The sequence below is a fragment of the Adiantum capillus-veneris genome, chromosome 13 (genome assembly GCF_014529385.1).
Source record: "Adiantum capillus-veneris isolate H3 chromosome 13, ASM1452938v2, whole genome shotgun sequence".
NCBI classification, from domain to species: domain Eukaryota; kingdom Viridiplantae; phylum Streptophyta; class Polypodiopsida; order Polypodiales; family Pteridaceae; genus Adiantum; species Adiantum capillus-veneris.
The window spans coordinates 132,782,420-132,802,750 of NC_140943.1; the positions used below are offsets into that span (position 1 = coordinate 132,782,420).

Here is a 20,331-nt window from a genome sequence, read left to right on the forward strand (position 1 = left end):
TGGCTACCACATAGCCATGAAATGATGGGTTGGCATGAACTACATACTTTCTCTTTCTTCCAGTCATATTAAACTCACTACTCACACGTCAACTAAGACGAGCCCTGAAGATGTTATTCACAACGGGTTGCACATAGCATACCACCTTATGTTCACATATGAGTGTTGTTGCCACAATGGAGAGAAGTGGCCTTTTGTGCATGTGTTCTCCCTTAATACATTAGAGTACTTTCCTTGAATATGTGTACTCCCTTAATACATTAGAGTACTTTCCTGGCTGCTTGTCTTCTCTACTACTTCTTTATGGAGCTTGAAATTTTAAAGGAAGGAGAGGATCTCCACGTTCATACACAGTGTTCGGGAAAAATCATTTTTCCAAACATCAAACTTCCTTTCCTTGAATTTGCCAAGAGGAAATTTTAGAAAATTAGGCTATTTTTTTGGATTTTTACACTATTTTTCTCTATTTTGACGTGGAATTTCTCCTTTTCCCATTGCTCTCAACCGGCATTTTCAAAATTGAAAACGGCACGATATTAAGTTGAGACACATTTTTCCGAACACTGTTCACACATAGGTTCTCTTCAAAGTAAAACTTTATAAAACATTTATTGTAATCAAAAGTGAAAAGTCCTTACAAAACATCTAATTTAATCGAAAGTGAAGGGGTAAAAGTTTTTTTTTTTTTTTTTTTTGGGGGGGGTGGGGGGGGGGGGGTTGCTTCTTCTCGTATATCCACAATTTGTCATTGAAGGTGGCGATGGGTGGAGATTGGCGTACCGGCCGGTGTGAACCACTTTTTCTTGGGTTATATCCATGTTGTGGCATGGTACAAGGTTCCATCACACCTATTAGGCCTATGTCACATTGGGACGAGCACAAGCGCGCGAAGTCAGATAACATGCTTTGAGCTCTGGCAAGCAGTAGGGATGATGGGCGCTTCACCATTTCGCTTAAACCCATTTGACGACTATCGTCGACAGCTTTTTGAATAATTCCAAGTGTGACATGATGCAGACGCCCACACTTCCAAGAAGGAGGCGAACGTCCGCCCCAATGTGACATAGGCCTTAGCTTTGAGCTTGGCGCACACCCCCCCAAAAAAAAGTGGCTTCTCACCTCACATGGGTTTGCAACTTGTTGCAAAATTTGCCAACCAAAAAGCAGCGCTGCCAAAAAGGTCCTTGCAAATATCAGGACACGCGCTCCAATCGCAAATTTACGATGGTTATTCGAAGTTCCCCCAAAAAAAAGTAGAAAAATTTTGTGCGTCGAAACAGGAGCAGTGCGACAATGTAACAATGCTCAATGTAACAACGCTGGGCAAGAAGGAGGAGATGGTTTAAATTTTTTGGCAAATGCAGAATGAGGATTCAGCAGGATCATGGCGATCAGAGGTCTCTGCTACGTTCTGGGTCTTCGGGATCGGATTCAGATCTGGAAGCTCAGCAACGTGGGCGCCCGAAAGAAGCCCGAGATCTTGATCGAAGACGATCCATAAGGAAACCCCCATTGCTGCGCAGGTCCTCCATCAGCAATGTCAGTCACAGAGTCACCGAGAAAGTACAGCCTGAATGGGCATTACTTCTCATTGGATGCCTTCTGGGCCTCACCACTGGCCTGTTTGTTGTCACGTTCAATAAAGGGGTGAGTGAATTTGCATAGGTTACATGTTGTGTGTGTGTGTGTGTGAATGTGTGTGTGTGTGTGTGTGTGTGTGTGAGAGAGAGAGAGAGAGAGAGAGAGAGAGAGAGAGAGAGAGAGGATTGGTTAAGAAGCACTCCATTTGTCCAATAGACAGGAAGATGACACATCTAGAAATTGCGGAATGTCTCCTTGGCAGCACACTCACCTGATATTATTACAATCTATTGTCCATAATTCAGAAGGGTCTACAGCCTTGTTCTTTGTGTGAGAGTAGTCTCCTTGGTACGCTGAAAGCACATTAAGAGGAAATGGTCTTGGCATATGATTATTGTGATAGCTGAAAGTTTGATTCTAGTGTTACGCGCAGCGGACAATATAAGACGTGATACAAGTTTAGTTTATCACAACCAGTGTTACTCGGTTGCATCGCTTTAATAAATGTTTCATGCCTTTATGGGTATATAGAGACAGATAGGAGGTCAGTGTTACGATGAACCAACACTCTCAAGGGCCCTCACCCTTTTTCTAGAGTGGTATTTGATTCTTTATTGCATAGAGAACTTGTGCATTTCAGTGCCAAGTGGGACTATCTGAGTGGTCTGATTCTAGACAACCCACCAGATGGAGTTAGGGAAGTTGGGGTAGTTGCATTAAGCAAAGCCTCCAGCTAGGGCAGTACAACAGATAGCTTGAAGGCAGCAGCACAATCCGTTTGGGGCAGCTTGGAGGGGCCCATGTGTAAGCTTGCTGGTAATGCTTGAGAGCGTTGTGACCAGCCTATAAGAAGCTAATGATGTTTTTCTAGTGGGCGGTTATCTGCAATGATGATTGCGGTCTTTGACGTACAAGCTTGGAGGCTTTGTTCAAGAAGCCAAAGGATCCAACGGGAGCGAAGTTTGTGGAGGCATGTCAATGCTTTGATTCAGTCCTTATCCTCAATAGTACGTCATCAACTATTAGTCATATTAGGGTAATGAAGGATATGAAGATGATTCGAAACTTGCTTCCCTATATGAGCGAGTATCTCCGATGAAGTGGATTGCTTTGCAGGTGTAGTTCAGGACCCTAGATGCCAAGCAGACAACCATGAGGGAACTCATCAACAAGGTGCATGAGGTCATACTTCACATGGGGAAGAAGATCAAGTCGGAGGACATAGCCATTTAGCTTTTGGTCGAGTTTGCCTCTCCGCTATACCAACTCTTATTCTTCGCTAATGATCATTGGTAGGTAGTTGAAATTTGAATACGATCACATGGGTGGAGATAGTCCCAATAGTATTGAATTAGTAGTAGTGGCTCAACGTGTTAAGGAAGTCGGGCTCCAAAATTGTGACTGGTTTTACTTCAAAAGGGAAGTAGAAGGCACATAAGAAAAGCAATAGCAACAAGACAAAAACCAATGTCAAGAATTGAAATGGTGACAAGATCTAGACTTTACACTTCCACAAATCTTTACTTCTTTTCTTGCGTTAGTGTGTGCTACTTAGCATGAGAGATTGAGAGGTAGAGATGTGTAGAGAGAGAGAGAGAGAGAGAGAGAGAGAGAGAGAGAGAGAGAGAGAGAGAGAGAGAGAGAGAGAGAGAGAGAGAGAGACACCCGATGGGGTCCCAACCAACTCTCTCAAGGCCCCCCCACACCGTTGCCGATGTGGTATTTGCTTTTGATTGCGTAAATGGAATGTACACACATGCAATACCTCAAGTGTAGACTCTACTGACTCGAATGGGGAATGTTGCCGTGGTAACTCTTCAAAAGGAAGCACCTTTAGGGCTGATTTGATGCACCTTTGCTGATGGCCACCAAGGTGTAGATTGGCTGATTTGTGCTCCCAATGTGAGAGGAATCAAAGGCTGAAAGTTGGTTGCTAAAACGCAGCCGATCTGTCCCGTAAAGCAGGGCTGAAAATGTAGATGATGATGTTGCCGATGATGGACAACAAGGGGGAGCATTCGATGTGGTGAGGAATGGGCAAGAAGAGGTTCAATGGGCTACGGAAGTACCGGGCTGCAACGAAGAGGTGAGCGTTGTCAGCAGGTGCAAGGCAAGGTGCTAAAGTATAAAGACCATGGGCATGCAGGTGGCAGCGGAAATGTATGGCTAATGTGGTTTTGTAGGCCAAAAGGGCCAATTGCGAAAGCAAGTCCAGGTGTCTGAAGTGCTAAGTTGATGCTCGGGGATGTAGAGCTTGAAGTGTCAAGTTCGTTAGTCCAGACCGCTCATCAAATGGAGCTATGAAGTGCAAGATATGATCAGTTGAAATTTTGCCAGGGGCCAGTTATGACCCCACTTGACTGCATCGGTAAACGCATCATCCGATTTTTTTTTTGCCTCGTCCAAGTTCTGTGGGGTAGTATGCACTATGTGAAGTCAGGAATCGACGGCTCGTCAAATAGAGTCCGGATCAAGAAGATATTGCAAGATGAAGCTAGTGCCAATCTACAGAGGTGCAATGCCATATGGTTTTTCCAATTTATGGTCGCATCGGTTGGCGAGTCCGGGAAGATCAAAATGCGGCGAGATCTGTGTGAACTATAGCCGGGGACCGGGTCTACTGGCATGGCCTTACGGCTCGGTGATTGGGGTTTTGAGCAGTAAATGGCAAGAAGGGGAAATGGGGCAAAAAGATGAACTTTTTTGATGGGTTTTCTAGATAACTTTGGAGGCCTTGGGGATCAAACCATTTGGAAGTGCCACGTGTCTAGAGGGCTTAACCCATATGCAGTGGGAGGGAAGGGAGTGCCACACTATATATATAGTGTGGGCACCTCACATTGGCATCAAAGCGTGGAGAGAGGAGCTTCTCTTGACCCTGGCTATGGTGGACGCTATTGTCCCCTTCGCGTGGGCGCTCCGGGCGTGAGCTGGCGGTTCTGTTGGGCATTTGATGGTGACGCTGCTTGTTGTGACCTGTTGGTGTCGTCTGTCGCCGTTGATGCCATGGTGTACTCGGTGATGACGTGGCAGTTGTGGATATTTTTCTCACGCGGTTCCTTCACGGGCCAAAGTTTTGTTTGAAGGGAGGAGGACCTAGAGGGGTTGTCATGGCGCCGTGACATTCCGCCAGAGCTCAGAGAGGCGGTTTATGTGCAGTGTGAGAGTGAGAGAATGGAAATGTTGTCGAGGTGTCCCTAACAATCAAATATGCTAAAAGGAAGTGTGCCAAGTGGATGTTTGCCATGATGCAGGGGGTTGGGCAACCCGCCTAAGAATGACATGGGATGGATGCAGCTTTCTATATATTGTACATATGGTTATTCCTTTTTCGAGTTTGGTTGAATGCTAGCAAGGTGTTGCATTTTCAGGGCCCATAAGTCTGTTTTTGATTGAACATAAATGTTCAACAGGGGGGTGGGCAATGATGGTGCGACCAAAGTTGGTCGATGCTGAAAGATGTGCTGTGTAGTGCTATGGATGTCAGCAGGTGCAAGGCAAGGTGCTAAAGCAGGTATAAAGACCATGGGCATGCAGGTGGCATTGGAAATGTATGGCTAATGTGGTTTTGTAGGCCAAAAGGGCTCCAGAAAGGGCCAATTGGGATAGCAGGTCTAGGTGTCTAAAGTGTTGAGTTGATGCTCGGGGATGTAGAGCTTGAAGTGCTGAGTTAGCTGGTCCAGACAGCTCATCAAATGGAGCTATGAATTGCAAGATACGATCAATTGAAAGTTTGCCAGGGGCCAGTTATGAGCCCACTTGACTACATCGATAAATGCGCCATCCGATGTTTTTGGTGCCTCGTTCAGGTTCCGAGGGGTAGTATGCACTATGTGAAGTCACCAGGAATCGACGGCTCGTCAAACGGAGTCCGAATCAAGAAGATTGCAAGATGAAGTTGGTGCCTGTCACGTGACACATCCAACCCTATGTGTCCGTGGACAAGCTACAGCATGACCAGGGTTCGGTTCAGTCAAGTCAGTCTAGAATAGGAAGTGATATGGCACTTTTGTGAGTCTGTTCGCAGACCATGCATGACCAGACACTTAGAATAGATGCATATCCTCTGGTTGCACATAGCATGATCATTAGATTACAGTCGGAACCCATCAATAGCATTTTTACAGTGCATAGACCTATTTTCTCTATTTTTGACATTTTTCACTTATTATTTTTAAGTGACTTTTGTTGGAAAGCAGGTAGGGCAAATTTTCTAAGTTTGTATAAGTAGAAACCTAGCGCTAGCACTTTCTGGCAGAAGAGGCAGCAGGAGCACTCGCTCAAAAGGCAACTTCTCAGCAGAACCTCTAGATGCCCTAGCGTTTTTGCTTCACAGCAGAAAGCTTGCGTTTTTGGACCAGATCAGCCAGCGTTTTTGCTCTTGCAGATCCCTGGCGACAACAGACCAAGCAAAAGCCCCAACGTTAGCAGATTCTCCACAGCAAGACCATTTTCAGCTCTAGTGTTTTTGCATCTGCAAGATACTTCAACGTTTTTGCAGATCTTCGCGACGGAATCCCCACAAGCATCAGCGTTTTCAGTTTTCAGCATTTAGAACCCGCAGAAGAACCCCCAAACCTCGCAGATCTCACCTTCCCGCAATAGATCCTCCCCGCACGGTCAGATCCAGCGTAGTTTGCAGATTCAGCCCGGAAAATGCAGATTTCAGCATCTGCGTTTTCAGCGTGTCGTCGTCGCATCATCACCATCGACATCCTCACCGACGTAGAGTCAGAATTCAGCAGATAAAGATTTACAGATTTCAGCCATTAGCATTTTCAGATTTCAGCCCGTCTCGTCGTCGTCCTCATCGTCGTCGACATCGTCGGCAAGTCCAAGCATTGTAGAGATTTGTGCAATCATAAGTAGACCACTCTCGCCATAGAGAGTGGGGCCTTCGGAGGAGGGTTTGACAACATCGTTGGTGTCGTATTCTCTTCTCTCTCTATCTCTCGGTCTCATGCACCTTCACTCACAGTGTCCATTCACTTTGTTTGTGTCCATTGCACTCTCTCATTAAGAACTGAAGGCTCTCCCTACCATAAGTAAAAGGAACCTTGAGCACAGTTCGGAGCACTGAGCAAAGTTCAACATTCATTCCGCTGCACCTTACGTTGGTATCAGAGCTTTGGCAGTGTTCTGTATCACTCAAGGACAGAACCACATAATTTTTTTTGCTTGTTGCGGTCGCAGGTAACCCAAGTCCTCTTGGGCGTGTCGATTCCTAATCGTGTTTTTGAAGAGTGACAGGAAACCCAAGAAAGAAGGGCTTGTCCAGCCTCCCCTTGTTTCTCTTTTCACTCATTGAGAGCGGACCGTGCACTTAGCGGCCGGCCAATCGACGTGAGGTGGGAAAAAGCAATCTTGGTGTGAGCGCAAGGCCGCCAAGGGGTGCGCCCCGTAGGAAAGAGGAGCTCGGGTGAAGAGGAGATCCTTCTCTAACACAGATTGCAAGCAAAAGAAGAACCCAAGAACCCAAGACCCGCAAGAACCTCAAGAACTCAAGAACCCCAAGAAGCAAGACCCCCAAGAACCCAAGTCCTTTGTGAACTTAAGAACCCAAGACTTTAGTGGATAATCATCACCCAAAGCGGAATGGATACTTCGCTTGGAGGTGGTGAGCATGGGAGTGGCGAAGAAGAATTTTCCCCACCAGGAGGTTTTTCCGACCCTCCTTCCTCCCATCTACGCCAAGGATAGCACCAGATCCTATGGAGGCTTGGTGCAAGACGATGATGGACATGATGACAACGTGGCATGAAGCAAGAATGGCAGCCATGGAGCGTGAGCGCGAGCAATTACGCTTGGAGGCCAAAGAATTTTATCGCAAGTATGCAAAAAAAAAAAGAATTGGATCGCAAGAATGTTGTTCATTCTTCCTCTCTCATTTCTAATGTGCAGGCGAAGACTGAACGGATTCAGGAGAAGGAGAGACTCTCTCGGTTTCGTCTTCTCCAAAGCATGATACACAGGAATTGCATGATTATGCTAAGCATGATGAATTGAATGATAATGATAAGCATGATGATTTGAATGACAAGCATGATGATTTGCATGATGATCAAGATGTGATTTCTCACGAGCATGATGATTTGCATGAAGATGATGTGATTGTTCACAAGGATGATGTGTTAGTTGATGCTTTTTCTAGCGAAGCTAACCTCGTTGTAGATTTGATGGATCACGAAGAATCGATCTTGGCTTTCGAGTCGAGGTCCATAGCACCCCCCCCCCCCCCCCCCAGGCAGATTCGATCAAACACGACGAACTGATCTTGGCTCTCGAGCCTAGGTCCAAAGAACCCTTACATGAAGTACTATGTGTTCGAATGATTCATCAAGATGCATTGTTCGAGTGTTTCATTCGTGATCGTTTCCTGTATTCTAGTTAGCGTCTTTATGTGATCCCTTTTCTTAGGCATGACATATTGTCCGTTGAGTACGTTTCACTCATGAATGAGCACGGATGTATGTGGATTATTCATGAAAAGCTGAAAAGTATGCATTTAAGGAAGTCACATTCCATGTCTCTTCCTTGGCACGACACAATTGTAGAAGGAGCACAAGAAAGATTGAGCACCAAGCATGGGCATTTCCATTGTGAATTGCCACAGTTGATTGATTTAGATCAGAAACACAAGATTCGATCTCATTGTTTGTGTGTGTATGGTGAACGGGTTGGCACTCCGTCTATTTGTTCATCTACATTACCTGCACTGTCTTTGGAAAAGACGAGATTTTTTCCATTCACTTTACATGGAATGGGTATGTTCATGTTTTTGTGTTGGAAGTGGTTTCAGGAATTTTCAGCCATGGAGATTCTTGAAGAAGGAAGAAGCATGACTGTAGACGAAGTTGAAGCATTGAAGGAGCTACAGAAGCCTCTGTGTCGCTTTCGGCGCGGCCGAGAGAAGCAAGCGTTGCAGACCTTTATGAAGTTCAAGTACAGCATGACCCGCGTATCAGAGTGGGCTGGTGAAGAGTCCTTCACAGGATTCTAGACCCTGTTGGCGATCCCCCTTGACGCCATACAGTTCGGTACCAGTACCTCACTTTGAAAAGGAGGGGATGTCACGTGACACATCCAACCCTATGTGTCCGTGGACAAGCTACAATATGACTAGGGTTCAGTTCAGTCAAGTCAGTCTAGAATAGGAAGTGATATGGCACTTTTGTGAGTCTGTTCGCAGACCGTGCATGACCAGACACTTAGAATAGATGCATATCCTCTGGTTGCACATAACATGATCATCAGATTACAATTAGAACCCATCAATAGCATTTTTACAATGCATAGACCTATTTTCCCTATTTTTTACATTTTTCACTTATTATTTTTAAGTGACTTTTGTTGGAAAGTAGGTAGGGCAAATTTTCTAAGTTTGTATAAGTAGAAACCTAGCGCTAGCACTTTATGGCAGAAGAGGCAGCAGGAGCACTCGCTCAACCGGCAACTTCTCAGCAGAACCTCTAGATGCCCTAGCGTTTTTGCTTCACAGCAAAAAGCTTGCGTTTTTGGACCAGATCAGCCAGCGTTTTTGCTCTTGCATATCCTTGGCGACAGCAGACCAAGCAGAAGCCCCAGCTTTAGCAGATTCTTCACAGCAAGACTGTCACAAAGTGATGACGTGGTGGACAGCAGAAACCCTAATTTCTGTCAAAAACCCTAAAATTCCTGCAAACCCTAATTTCTGCCAGAAACCCTAATTTCCGGAAATTGCGGAGGCGGATAATAATAATAATAATAATAATAATAATAATAATTATTTTTTTGGAAAACGATGAGCGACGCGAATTTTGCTTTTGCTTTTTTTTATTAAAAAAAGAGAAAAGACTCTCTAAGAGAGAGAGAGAATTGATGCTTTTGATTTTTAAAGCTTTTGGGGCTCTGCTTTTGGGCATCCCTTGTAACCTTTAAATTAGTGGTGAGGGCCTCACTTCTCAGAGCATCTGGACGCAGAGTCTGAGAGTGAAACCCTAACCGCTCTCTTGTACTTTGATGATTGATTAATACAAAAAGAAATACCGAAAGGGGCGCCAGTCTTTGGGGCCAATATCTCTAGGCACGGAACTCCGCCGGGCCAGTGCAAATCTATTGTGATCTGTGAATTGTTTTGAAGTGGTTATTTGGTGCTGTCGCGGTTGATTCTTGACTTGGAGTGTCCAAGTTTGTTACAGTGGTATCAGAGCACGGCCGATTTCTCTTCTACGGGAAATCCGATCCCCGAATTTTTTTTTTCCGCGGCACCTATGGCTTCAGGCAATGATCAGTCGACTCCCTCTGCATCTGGAGATGCGGGCTGGGATCACAACGAAGATTCAGACAGAGAGTATGGCCTGCCTCGGCCTGCTCAGGCGGAGCAAAGAGAGATGGAGCGTCGTTAGTTGATCGGCGATGCAACAAAGATGATGCTCAATTTTGCCTAGGACCCGAAGATGGCAAAATATATGAACCAGACATCTTTGAAAGAGGTACAGATGGAGTGGCAGAGAACCACCACATCACTCCCGAAACCCGCTCTCAAGAAACCTTCTGCCTCCAAGAAATATACGGAGAAGGAACTGGAGAACGTGGTTGATGCACGGATTGCTCAGCTTTTCGACGTGCAAAAGAAAGGCAAAAAGCACGGCAAAAAGCAGAACAAAGGTACTGACTTCCCGGGATATTTGGGTCGTCAGTCGACATTCGACAAAGCAAAGAAACGGAAGAAGTGTGTTCGATTTGAAGGAGTACCCAGTTCTTCTTCTTCTGCTTCTGACAGTTCTTCTAGCTCCTCGGATTAGAGCGAAGAAGACAGAAAAAGCAAAAAGTGAAGCAAGACACAAAGCTTCGGAAAGGGCAAGAAAAAGGCAAAGAAGGCTACATCTCGCCCAGAGACTGACAGTTCTACTGAGGACTCGTCTACAGACAGCTCAGATTCCGATGACGGAAAGTTTTATGCGAACAAGAAGAATTTTTACAAAGCCAACCAGTATGACTTTCTCGAAGATAAAAGCAAGAAAGTCCGAGAGTTTAAGGAAGGTGGCCACTCGATCAAGTTTGATACTTTTCAGGATACTCAGATGCTTCGAAGGCTTTGTCTTTTATACAGCAGGTTGACATCGCTTTCGCGGGAGGACGCTATTCAGAGCACTCCAAGATTCGGAGAGCTGCCTCTTACTTTAAGGGGAATGCTCGCACTTGGTGGTCCACGCTTCTATTAAGCAAGACTGTGCCAGTTACATGGCTGAAATTCAAGAGGCTTTTTATTTCTTCTTGGTTGACTCAAGAGTTTGAGCGAGATATACGAGCTGCTTGGAACCATCTTCGGATGACCAAGAGCGATACAGTGAATTCTTATTGTGAAAGATTCTGGAGCTCTTTTCTACCCGCCTCTTCATTCAAGAAGATCTCGTTCAGAGAACAAATTGAGCGGTTTACCTTGGGTCTACCTACAGAGATCCGAGATCACTGCTTGGAACACAAGTCAGCTTCTATTTAGGAGTTGATGAGTCATGCGAAGCGGGGCTTTGCCATTCACTCTGGCAGTCTGACCTACCCCACAGATGAGGCCATGACACAACGAGCCAAACAGACTTCTGAGAATGAAAGTAGAATGAAAAAGAGCAATCCAGAGAAAAAAAAAAAGGATGCACGACCCAAGCTTACTCCTAAGGAGAGAGCTCGCTTCATCAGAGAGGGGAAGTGCTTTGGATGCGGGGAACATGGACATATTTCCGCGAAGTGCCCTGATAAGGCACAGAAAGAACAGAATGATAAAGACGACGACAGGTCTGAGAGTTCGAGAGCAGCTGAGGAATGTGGTAGAAAAGGCAGATAGAAAAGCAGAACTGGTACCACATGGCGTGGGACTTGCACCGAATCAAATGAATGAAAGTACAAACTTTGCCGCTTTTTTTTTTTTGGGGCAAAGTGAAGGATCAGGAAGCTCTTTTGAAGGAGCCAAGGCCAACTTCTTTTCACTTGGAATTGGCGGCTCGATTTGGAACTACGCCCGACAGACTGACGCCACAGGCGGAGGTAGTTCGACTGGCACCCGGATGGGATGTTGCCATTACACCGAGCATTGGCAAACTTTGTTTGCAATGACAGGGGTGTTCAGGGCACGTGAGTGACGTTCTACTCGGGATCCCTTGGTACCACAAGAACTACGCCGTGGTTGACTACCGGGCCGAGAAAGCGACTTTGATAAATGAAGGGCTTAGAGATTGTACTTGATGAACTTCAGTTTTCTTACTCATTCTTTTGGGAGAACTGAACGATGGATAAAGGTTGAATATGTTTTGACCTGAAGAAAAGAACGCCAATATTTTTTTTTCTCCACGCTCATGCCGATTGCTTTTGAGAGGGCTTGAAGATCATACCATTGATCTGATATCTGGAAGCACGCCACCGAATCGGCCACCTTATCGTGTGAGCCGAGTACAGAACGAAAGGATTATGAACTCAGTGAAAGACCTCTTGGAAAAGGGTCTTGTCCAGCCTAGTACTTCACCGTATTGCTCTCCAGTGTTGTTGGTTTTGAAGAAAGACGGATCTTGGAGAATGTGCATCGATTATAGCACTCTCAATGAAATCACCATCAAGAACAGATTTCCGATTCCTAGGATCGATGATATACTCGACAGGTTACAGGGATCCTCGTGCTTTAGCAGGATTGACTTGAAGAGTGGATATCATCAGATCAAGATAGCACCAGGAGATGTCTACAAGACAGCTTTTCGGACGACTTTTGGGTTATTTGAGTTTTTGGTGATGCCTTTTGGCTTAACCAATGCTCCTGCGACATTTAACCAGATGATGGACAAGATTTTTCGAGAGTACAGGCTATTTGTTGGTACTTTCTTTGACGACATCATTGTTTTCTCCAAGAATGAGGCAGAACACAGAGATCATCTGCTTCAAGTCTTTCAGGCATTACGAGATCACACGTTAGTGATTAATGCAAAGAAAAGTGAATTTTTCCTACTAGAGATACACTTTTTGGGACACATTGTGTCAGCAGCAGGAGTGCGAATGGACCCGGCCAAGATAGAGACTATCCGTGATTGGCCCGATTTGAGGAATGTCCATGAAGTTAGAAGCTTCTTGGGACTGTGTTCGTACTACAGGCGGTTCATACGAAAGTTTGCAGAGGTTGCTTTCCCTTTGCATACCTTGACACAGAAAGGAGTACCTTTTTCGTGGGGACCCACAGAGGTGACTGCCTTTCGGACATTGAAAGAGAAATTGACTACGGGACCAGATTTGACTTTGCCGGACTTGTAGAAGTCATTTGAAGTATTTTGTGATGCTTGTGGTCGTAGTCTGGGTGCGGTCTTGATGCAAGAAGGCCATGTCATAGCTTACGAGAGTCGTTTGTTCTCTAGGCCGGAGATGACAGCACAGATTTATGAGAAAGAGCTTTTGGCGGTTATCCATGCTCTTACTCAGTGGCGGCATTACCTACTCGAAGCGGATTTTACTGTCTTTACAGACCATCAGAGTTTGCGCAATTTCTTGTCACAGAAGCAGCTTTCGGAAAAGCAGATGCGGTGGGTGAACATCTTGTCACAGTTCCACTTCCAGATTGTCCATGTGCAGGGACAGAAGAATGTGGTGGCAGATGCTTTGTCTCGGAAACCGTTGGTTCTGGCTATTTCCGCGATACATCATAGGAGCTTCGAGGATATGGTCGATCAGTGTGCCACAGATACAGATTTTGCAGATATTTTCACACGGATACGGGATGGGGAGACAGTAGTTGGATACTCCCTTCGGGAAGGCTACTTGATGAAAAAGACTATGTTGTGCGTTACACAGCCGTTGAGGGAAAAGGTTATGACTGATTGCCACTGTCCACCTTTTACGGGTCACCGCGGCATTGCTACCACCATGAAAGGGGTAGAGAGAGATTTCTTTTGGCGCAGACTGAAGAAGGATGTGGAAGAGTTTGTGCGCAGTTGCTTGGTATGCCAGAAGGTCAAGTTTGACAGGCATAAGGCACAGGGATTGTTACAGCCTTTACCCATACCCACCCGCCCCTGGGAAAATATTGAAATGGATTTCATTTTTTTTTAATCTCCCGAGAATACAGAACGATCACGATGATTTTCCGATTACATGGCACGCCTGAGACGATTGTCTCCGACAGAGACCCCAGATTTATGAGTTTGTTTTGGAAGGCAATTTGGGAGAACATTGGCACGCGGTTGCAGTTCTCGTCATCGTTCCACTTGCAGACTGACGGGCAATTTGAGATTGCCAATTCAGTGATTTTAGATTTGTTGAAGTCTTGTATCTCGCATCAGAAGACTCAATGGGAAAAGAACTTACCTTTGGTAGAATTGGCCTACAATAACACGATACACTCTTCGACGGGGAAGACGCCATGTGAGATTGTTGAAACTGCTGCGAAGGTTCCATCCTTCCTGAGCACGAAAGATTAGATATTTGAAGCGGATGAATATTTGCGAGATTTGGATACGGCTTTTGCCAAGGTTCGCAAGACTTTGCAGGAGTCTCAAGAACGACAGAAAAAGGCAGCGGATCGCCATCGTCGCGACATGAAATTGAAGGAGGATGATTGGGTGCTCTTACGTTTTGAGAAGGCACGCCTACGAAAGAACAAGGGAAAGGAGAGGCTTTTTCCAAAGCTTAGTATGCGATACTACGGCCCTTTCCAGATTACTGAAAAGATAAATGATGTCTCCTTCCGATTGGAACTGCCAGATACTTGGAGGATTCATAATGCATTGCATGTGAGTCTCTTGAAACCTGTTAAGGGTGATGTGCTTGATGATGGGGAGCCCGATGAGCAACCCAAAGTGGAAGAAAACGAGGAGATCCTTGTTCCTGAACAAATTTTGGCACATAATGATACGAAGAAGGGTAAAGTCCGAAGGCGGTTCTTGGTTAAGTTCAAGAATTTTCCTGCATTTGATGCGAAGTGGATGGAGGAGGAGGACCTAGCAGATACTCCTCGGATTGTGAAACTTTACCTCGATGTTTTGGTTTAGCATAGTCTACTCCAAACGGAACCCAGAATTCAGCTTGGCCGGAGATCTGGTGCAATGGGATGCACAAGAGGGGAGTCACTCCACTCCTTTGTCAACAGATGCCTCGATTTTGATACTAAAGTCACTGATGTCTCTTTGAGCTTCAGGGATACTGAGAGCTGACAGTATTCTGCTGGATGACTTTATGAAATGGAATTCCTGATTATGATACTGATTTGTTCTTGACTTCTTGTGAGTGCAGGAACTGATAGCCGAAATGACTGCAGCATTTTGGTCTGATTGATCTCGAATAGACATGGTTGCAATAGGGGTTAGTCAATCGGACATCGTTGAGGTCCCGATTGGACCTAGATGTGATTGCTAGCTACATTGCCGATAAATCATGGTCTAAGATCCGAATGAATGTTGAATGTCATGTGATGTCCTGTGATGTCTGGTGATGTCCTGTGATGTCGTGTGATGTGACTGTCGTTTTTGTACATGTGCTAGATGTGTGTTCCTAGTACGTAGGTACTAACAGTCAGTGTCTGCTAAGACGGTTTATGGCTTTTGTCGGTTTTGCAGGCGTAATCGCGGTCGATTACAATGCTTTCAAGAGGGGGGTATGTCACAAAGTGATGACGTGGCGGACAGCAGAAACCCTAATTTCTGTCAAAAACCCTAAAATTCCTGCAAACCCTAATTTCTGCCAGAAACCCTAATTTCCGGAAATTGCGGAGGCGGATTATTATTATTATTATTTTTTTTTTTGGAAAACGATGAGCGACGTGAATTTTGCTTTTGCTTTTTTTTATTAAAAAAAGAGAAAAGACTCTCTAAGAGAGAGAGAGAATTGATGCTTTTGATTTTTAAAGCTTTTGGGGCTCTGCTTTTGGGCATCCCTTGTAACCTTTAAATTAGTGGTGAGGGCCTCACTTCTCAAAGCATCTGGACGCAGAGTCTGAGAGTGAAACCCTAACCGCTCTCTTGTACTTTGATGATTGATTAATACAAAAAGAAATACCGAAAGGGGCGCCAGTCTTTGGGGCCAATATCTCTAGGCACGGAACTCCGCCGGGCCAGTGCAAATCTATTGTGATCTGTGAATTGTTTTGAAGTGGTTATTTGGTGCTGTCGTGGTTGATTCTTGACTTGGAGTGTCCAAGTTTGTTACAGACCATTTTCAGCCCTAGCGTTTTTGCATCTGCAAGACACTTCAATGTTTTTGTAGATCTTCGCGACGGAATCCCCACAAGCATCAGCATTTTCAGTTTTCAGCATTTAGAACCCGCAGAAGAATCCCCAAACCTCACAGATCTCACCTTCCCGCAGCAGATCCTCCCCGCACGGTCAGATCAAGCGTAGTTTGCAGATTCAGCCCGGAAAACGCAGATTTCAGCATCTGCGTTTAAGCGTGTCGTCGTCGCATCGTCACCATCGACATCCTCACCGACGTAGAGTCAGAATTCAGCAGGTAAAGATTTACAGATTTCAGCCATTAGCATTTTCAGATTTCAGCCAGTCTTGTCGTCGTCCTCATCGTCGTCAAGTCCAAGCATTGTAGAGATTTGTGCAATCATAAGTAGACCGCTCTTGCCATAGAGATTAGGGCCTTTGGAGGGGGGTTTGACAACATCTTTGGTGTCGTATTCTCTTCTCTCTCTATCTCTCGGTCTCATGCACCTTCACTCACAATGTCCATTCACTTTGTTTGTGTCCATTGCACTCTCTCATTAAGAACAAAAGGCTCTCCCTTCCATAAGTAAAAGGAATCTTGAGCACAGTTCGGAGCACTCATCTTGAGCAAAGTTCAACATTCATTCCGCTACACCTTACAGTGCCAGTCTACGGAGATGCAATGCTCGATGGTTTTTTCAATTTTTGGTTGCATCGATCGGCAGGTCCGGTGTTACCATATACACGTGGTAGTGATGTGTATGAACACACTTTTTCCCCTGTGCATTGTATATATGCCCATTACTCTAGGGCTAACTTATCTTTCCATTGCACACTAAGTATTATACTGTCTATTGTGTGCCTTGAGCTTCCTTCGTCTTCTCCAAGCTGTGTGTGTTTTCCTGCAACCCTAATTCGAACAATTGGTATCAGAGCAAGTTGCGTCCTCCCGGGCTTAGTCGCTAGCAGCTCCAGCACACATCTGCTCACTTTCTCCGATTACGTATGTTGTAGAGCTTAGTCTGCTCAGATTTCTGGTTTGGGCTCATTTCGGCCTCCGTTTCCATTGCAGGCAGTATTGCGCAGGTAATTTCGTCATTTTGTGCAGAATATCTGAGTGCCGTTTTCTGCATAACACGTCCCTTACAGTCTTCTATTGGTGGTGCTATATAGCACGTGTTGTTCCTGCTTCATTTCTCCTCTTTTCAGGCAGTTTTCACATCAGGTGCAGCATTTGCCATGGCTGACAACAACACAGATGTATTCAAGATGTTTGCTGCTGAAGACAGATTGGATGGGGACAATTACCGTATGTGGGCTTACATGATGCAACATGTCCTTGTGTCAAAGGGCGTTTGGAACATTGTGCAGGGCATTGATGTACGTCCTGATTCTGAGGATGTAGGCGATGTTGAGGATGTTGCAGGTTTTGGTGACAAGATTGCTGCTGCCAGAGCTGTTTTGTCTACGCTTGAGCAAGCTCATTGGGATGTAAAAGATGCGTAGGTTCATGCATTGATTGCGTTTCTGTGAAGTGCACTGTTACTCCTCACATTCGTTCAACGAAATGTGCAAAACAGACCTGGGATATTCTGGCTGGTCTTTATGCAAGTTACAATGAGGTAAAAATTGCATTAGTGCGTAAAGAGCTAGAGTCGAAGATTATGCATGAGGAAGATGACATGGACACTTTCCTTGTTGGTGTCAAGGATATCAATGAGCAACTTATTTTTACAGGCGAAGTCATTTCTGACATTTCCCTTGTGCAGATTGTCCTTTATGCTTTGCCAGATTCTTACCAGACTTTTGCTAGTACTTGGAGACTCATGACCCAAGGAAATCTAGAAGTTGTTAAGTTTGATGCATTATGTATATTGCTGTTGCAAGAGTCACTTTTTAAAAAAACAGGACTAGACAACACAGTTACCGGGGAACGGCATTTTAGGGCCTTGGAACGCCGGAACGGCGTTTCGGCCGGCTGGAGGTTTCTGGAACGCGTCGGAACGGAACGGCGTTCCGGCTGAAAGCTATCACTGGAACGAGACCACCGGAACGGCCCCAACGGCAGTTTTTGAAATTTAAAAAAATGACTGTTGGGCAGCCAACGGCCATTTTCAGCAATGAAAAAAGTATATAATGCCCCCCTCCTCCCCCATTCTTCACACACTCATCAAGCCTCAAGGCCCATTCTCCCTTGCTTGAGCCTTGCTCTCAACTCTCAAGCCAAGCTCATTCTCCCTAGCTTGCTCTCAACTCTCAAGCCATAGTGTGGCGCCGCGGCATGCCTCAAGGCTCAAGCTCTCAACCTCTCTCTCTCTTGGGCTAACTTCTAAGTTCTAACCCTCAACTTTCAAGGCTCAAGGCTCAAGCTCTCTTTCAAGCTCTCACGGAATCAAGCGGCAAGCCTCTCTCTCAAGCCCTCTCTCTCTCTCAAAGTTCAAGATCAAGCTCTCTCTTTCACGGATAATCCATCATCCATGGCCTCTTCTTCTCGTTCAACCCCCTCCGTTCATGCGGGCAACACTCAAAAGGCGAAGGAATGGTGGTGGTGGGATGAAGTGACCTCGGAGGGCACCTTGTCGGCGGCGGGAGGTTCTCGTGCATGGGGATGCAAGCTATGCTCTTACACGCGGAAAGGGGGGCATGACAAAGTGAGGGCACACTTTCTTCGAGTGCCGGGACATGAGGTGAAATTTTGTGCCAACGTAACCATCGAGAAGAGGAAGGAGCTCGAGGAAAAGGATCGGCAATTCAACCATAAAGCCAAGCCGGCACGCAAAGGTATTGATCCAAAGACCCTCATTTTCCCTTCTTCCTCTCTACCCGGTGTAGGTGTTGGTGCATCTTCAAAAGGTCCAATTCGTCGCCAAAAGACCCTTGCCACCTCTTGGGACCCAAAGAAGAAGGAAGAGGTGGATGCGGCCGTGGCCCGATTCTTCTATCACGACCATATCCCATTTGTCGCAGCGAGGTATGTTCATTGTTTTATGATTCATCAATCTTCTCTCTCATTTCTTCCGTTATCGTCGTTTCCACTTTTTTGATACTAACCTCTTCTATGTTTGATCGAAATAGGTCGGAGTATTGGAAAGTCATGGTGCAACGGATAGGAGAGTATGGCACCGGCTATGTGTCACCATCTTCAGAGGCTCTCCGAACCACTTTGCTCGATCGAGAGAAGGCTATCGTGGAGCAAGCAACCCTCAACATTCAGCGTCTTTGGGCAAAACATGGCGTTTCCCTCATTGCTGACGGGTGGAGCGATACAAGGAAGAGATCTATCCATGGTCTCGTCGCATACTCCAGTGGAGAGATGTACTTTGTGCACTCTCATGATGCCACTGAGAGTGGCAAGTCCACCGATGTTCTCTCTGCAGAGTGGACAACGGCCATAGAAACCATCGGTGAGCAACACGTGGTGGCCTTTGTCACAGATGGGGAGGCATCAAACAGGGCAGCAACAGCTATCATAGAGGGCCACTATCCGCATGTGACAGTGTACTTTTGCATGGCACACTGCTTGAACAACCTTCTAAAAGACATCGGCAAGCTAGACTGGATTGCTCCAGTCATTGCTGATGTAGTGAAGATGGTTACTTTCATCAACAATCACAACTTGGTTCGGAGTGAGTACCTCAAGAGGTCGGGCGGCAAAGTGCTTCTAAAGTATTCAGATACCCGCTTCGCATTCAACTTTCTTCTTGTACGCAGGCTGTCTGAATGTCAAAATGTGGTCCGACAGGTCTTCATCAGTGATGAGTTCACCACCTCCCCCTATGCAAAGACAGTTGCAGGGATTTTGTGCAAGGATAAGGCAGAGGATCTTGAGTTCTGGAAGGAGCTCAAGAGTCTAGATGCACAGGTAAAACCGGTGGTTCATTTGCTTCGAGTTCTGGATGGCACGGATCCTTGCATTGGCAAGATTTATGAGGCAATGGACCGCATGATTGAGCAGCTTGCACAGCTTGAGCCAAACGCAGAGCGATATGAGGAGATCCATGCGCTTTGCAGCTCGAGGTGGAATTCATATGCCTCTCCTTTACACGGGGCAGCGTACATGGTGGATCCAAAGTTCCAAGGTGCAGGGCAAGAGACAGATAGGGAAGTCATGAACCAATTTATAGAGATCTTAAACAAGATGGTTCTAGACAGAGATGGGCGACGCATTGTCAGAGATCAGCTGAGACAGTACAGAGAGATGCGGGGGTCATTTGGCAGTCCAGATGCTCAGATTGATCGCAGGAAAATAGGTTCAGTGCTTTGGTGGGAGGACTATGGCTATGATGGCCCTGAGCTTCAGAGATTGGCGATCCGTATTCTCAGCCAATCAGTTAGTACCTCATGCTTGGAGCAATTGTGGAGTACCTTTAGCCACATTGCTCCCAAGAAGAGAAATCGGCTTGGAGTGGAGAAGGCTAATGATCTTGTCTTCGTCAGCGCAAATTTGAAAATGCTTTGCAAGAGTACAGACAAACAGACAGATCCTTTTACACAGTGGGAGATGGAGCAAGAGACTTCTCAGGCGGGTGGAGATGCACATCCACCAACACCAGGTACTTCATCTGTGGCTGAGATCGAGCCGGACCTAGACCTCGAT

General features: G+C 45.8%; 1 protein-coding gene across 2 annotated transcripts in view; it reads left to right on the top strand.

Moving 5' to 3' along the window:
* Positions 1 to 1,227: 1,227 nt before the first annotated feature.
* The window catches only part of LOC147444897 (chloride channel protein CLC-f-like), an 82,592-nt gene continuing 63,488 nt past the window's right edge, over positions 1,228 to 20,331 (top strand). The window contains exon 1 of one of the 2 annotated variants that reach the window (XM_086527407.1): positions 1,228 to 1,647. In XM_086527407.1, the coding sequence (XP_086383533.1) occupies positions 1,366 to 1,647 (282 nt within the window). In that variant the 5' untranslated portion in view covers positions 1,228 to 1,365. The remainder of the gene's footprint in view (positions 1,648 to 20,331) is intronic. The other variant, XM_086527408.1, reaches the window with a different exon arrangement.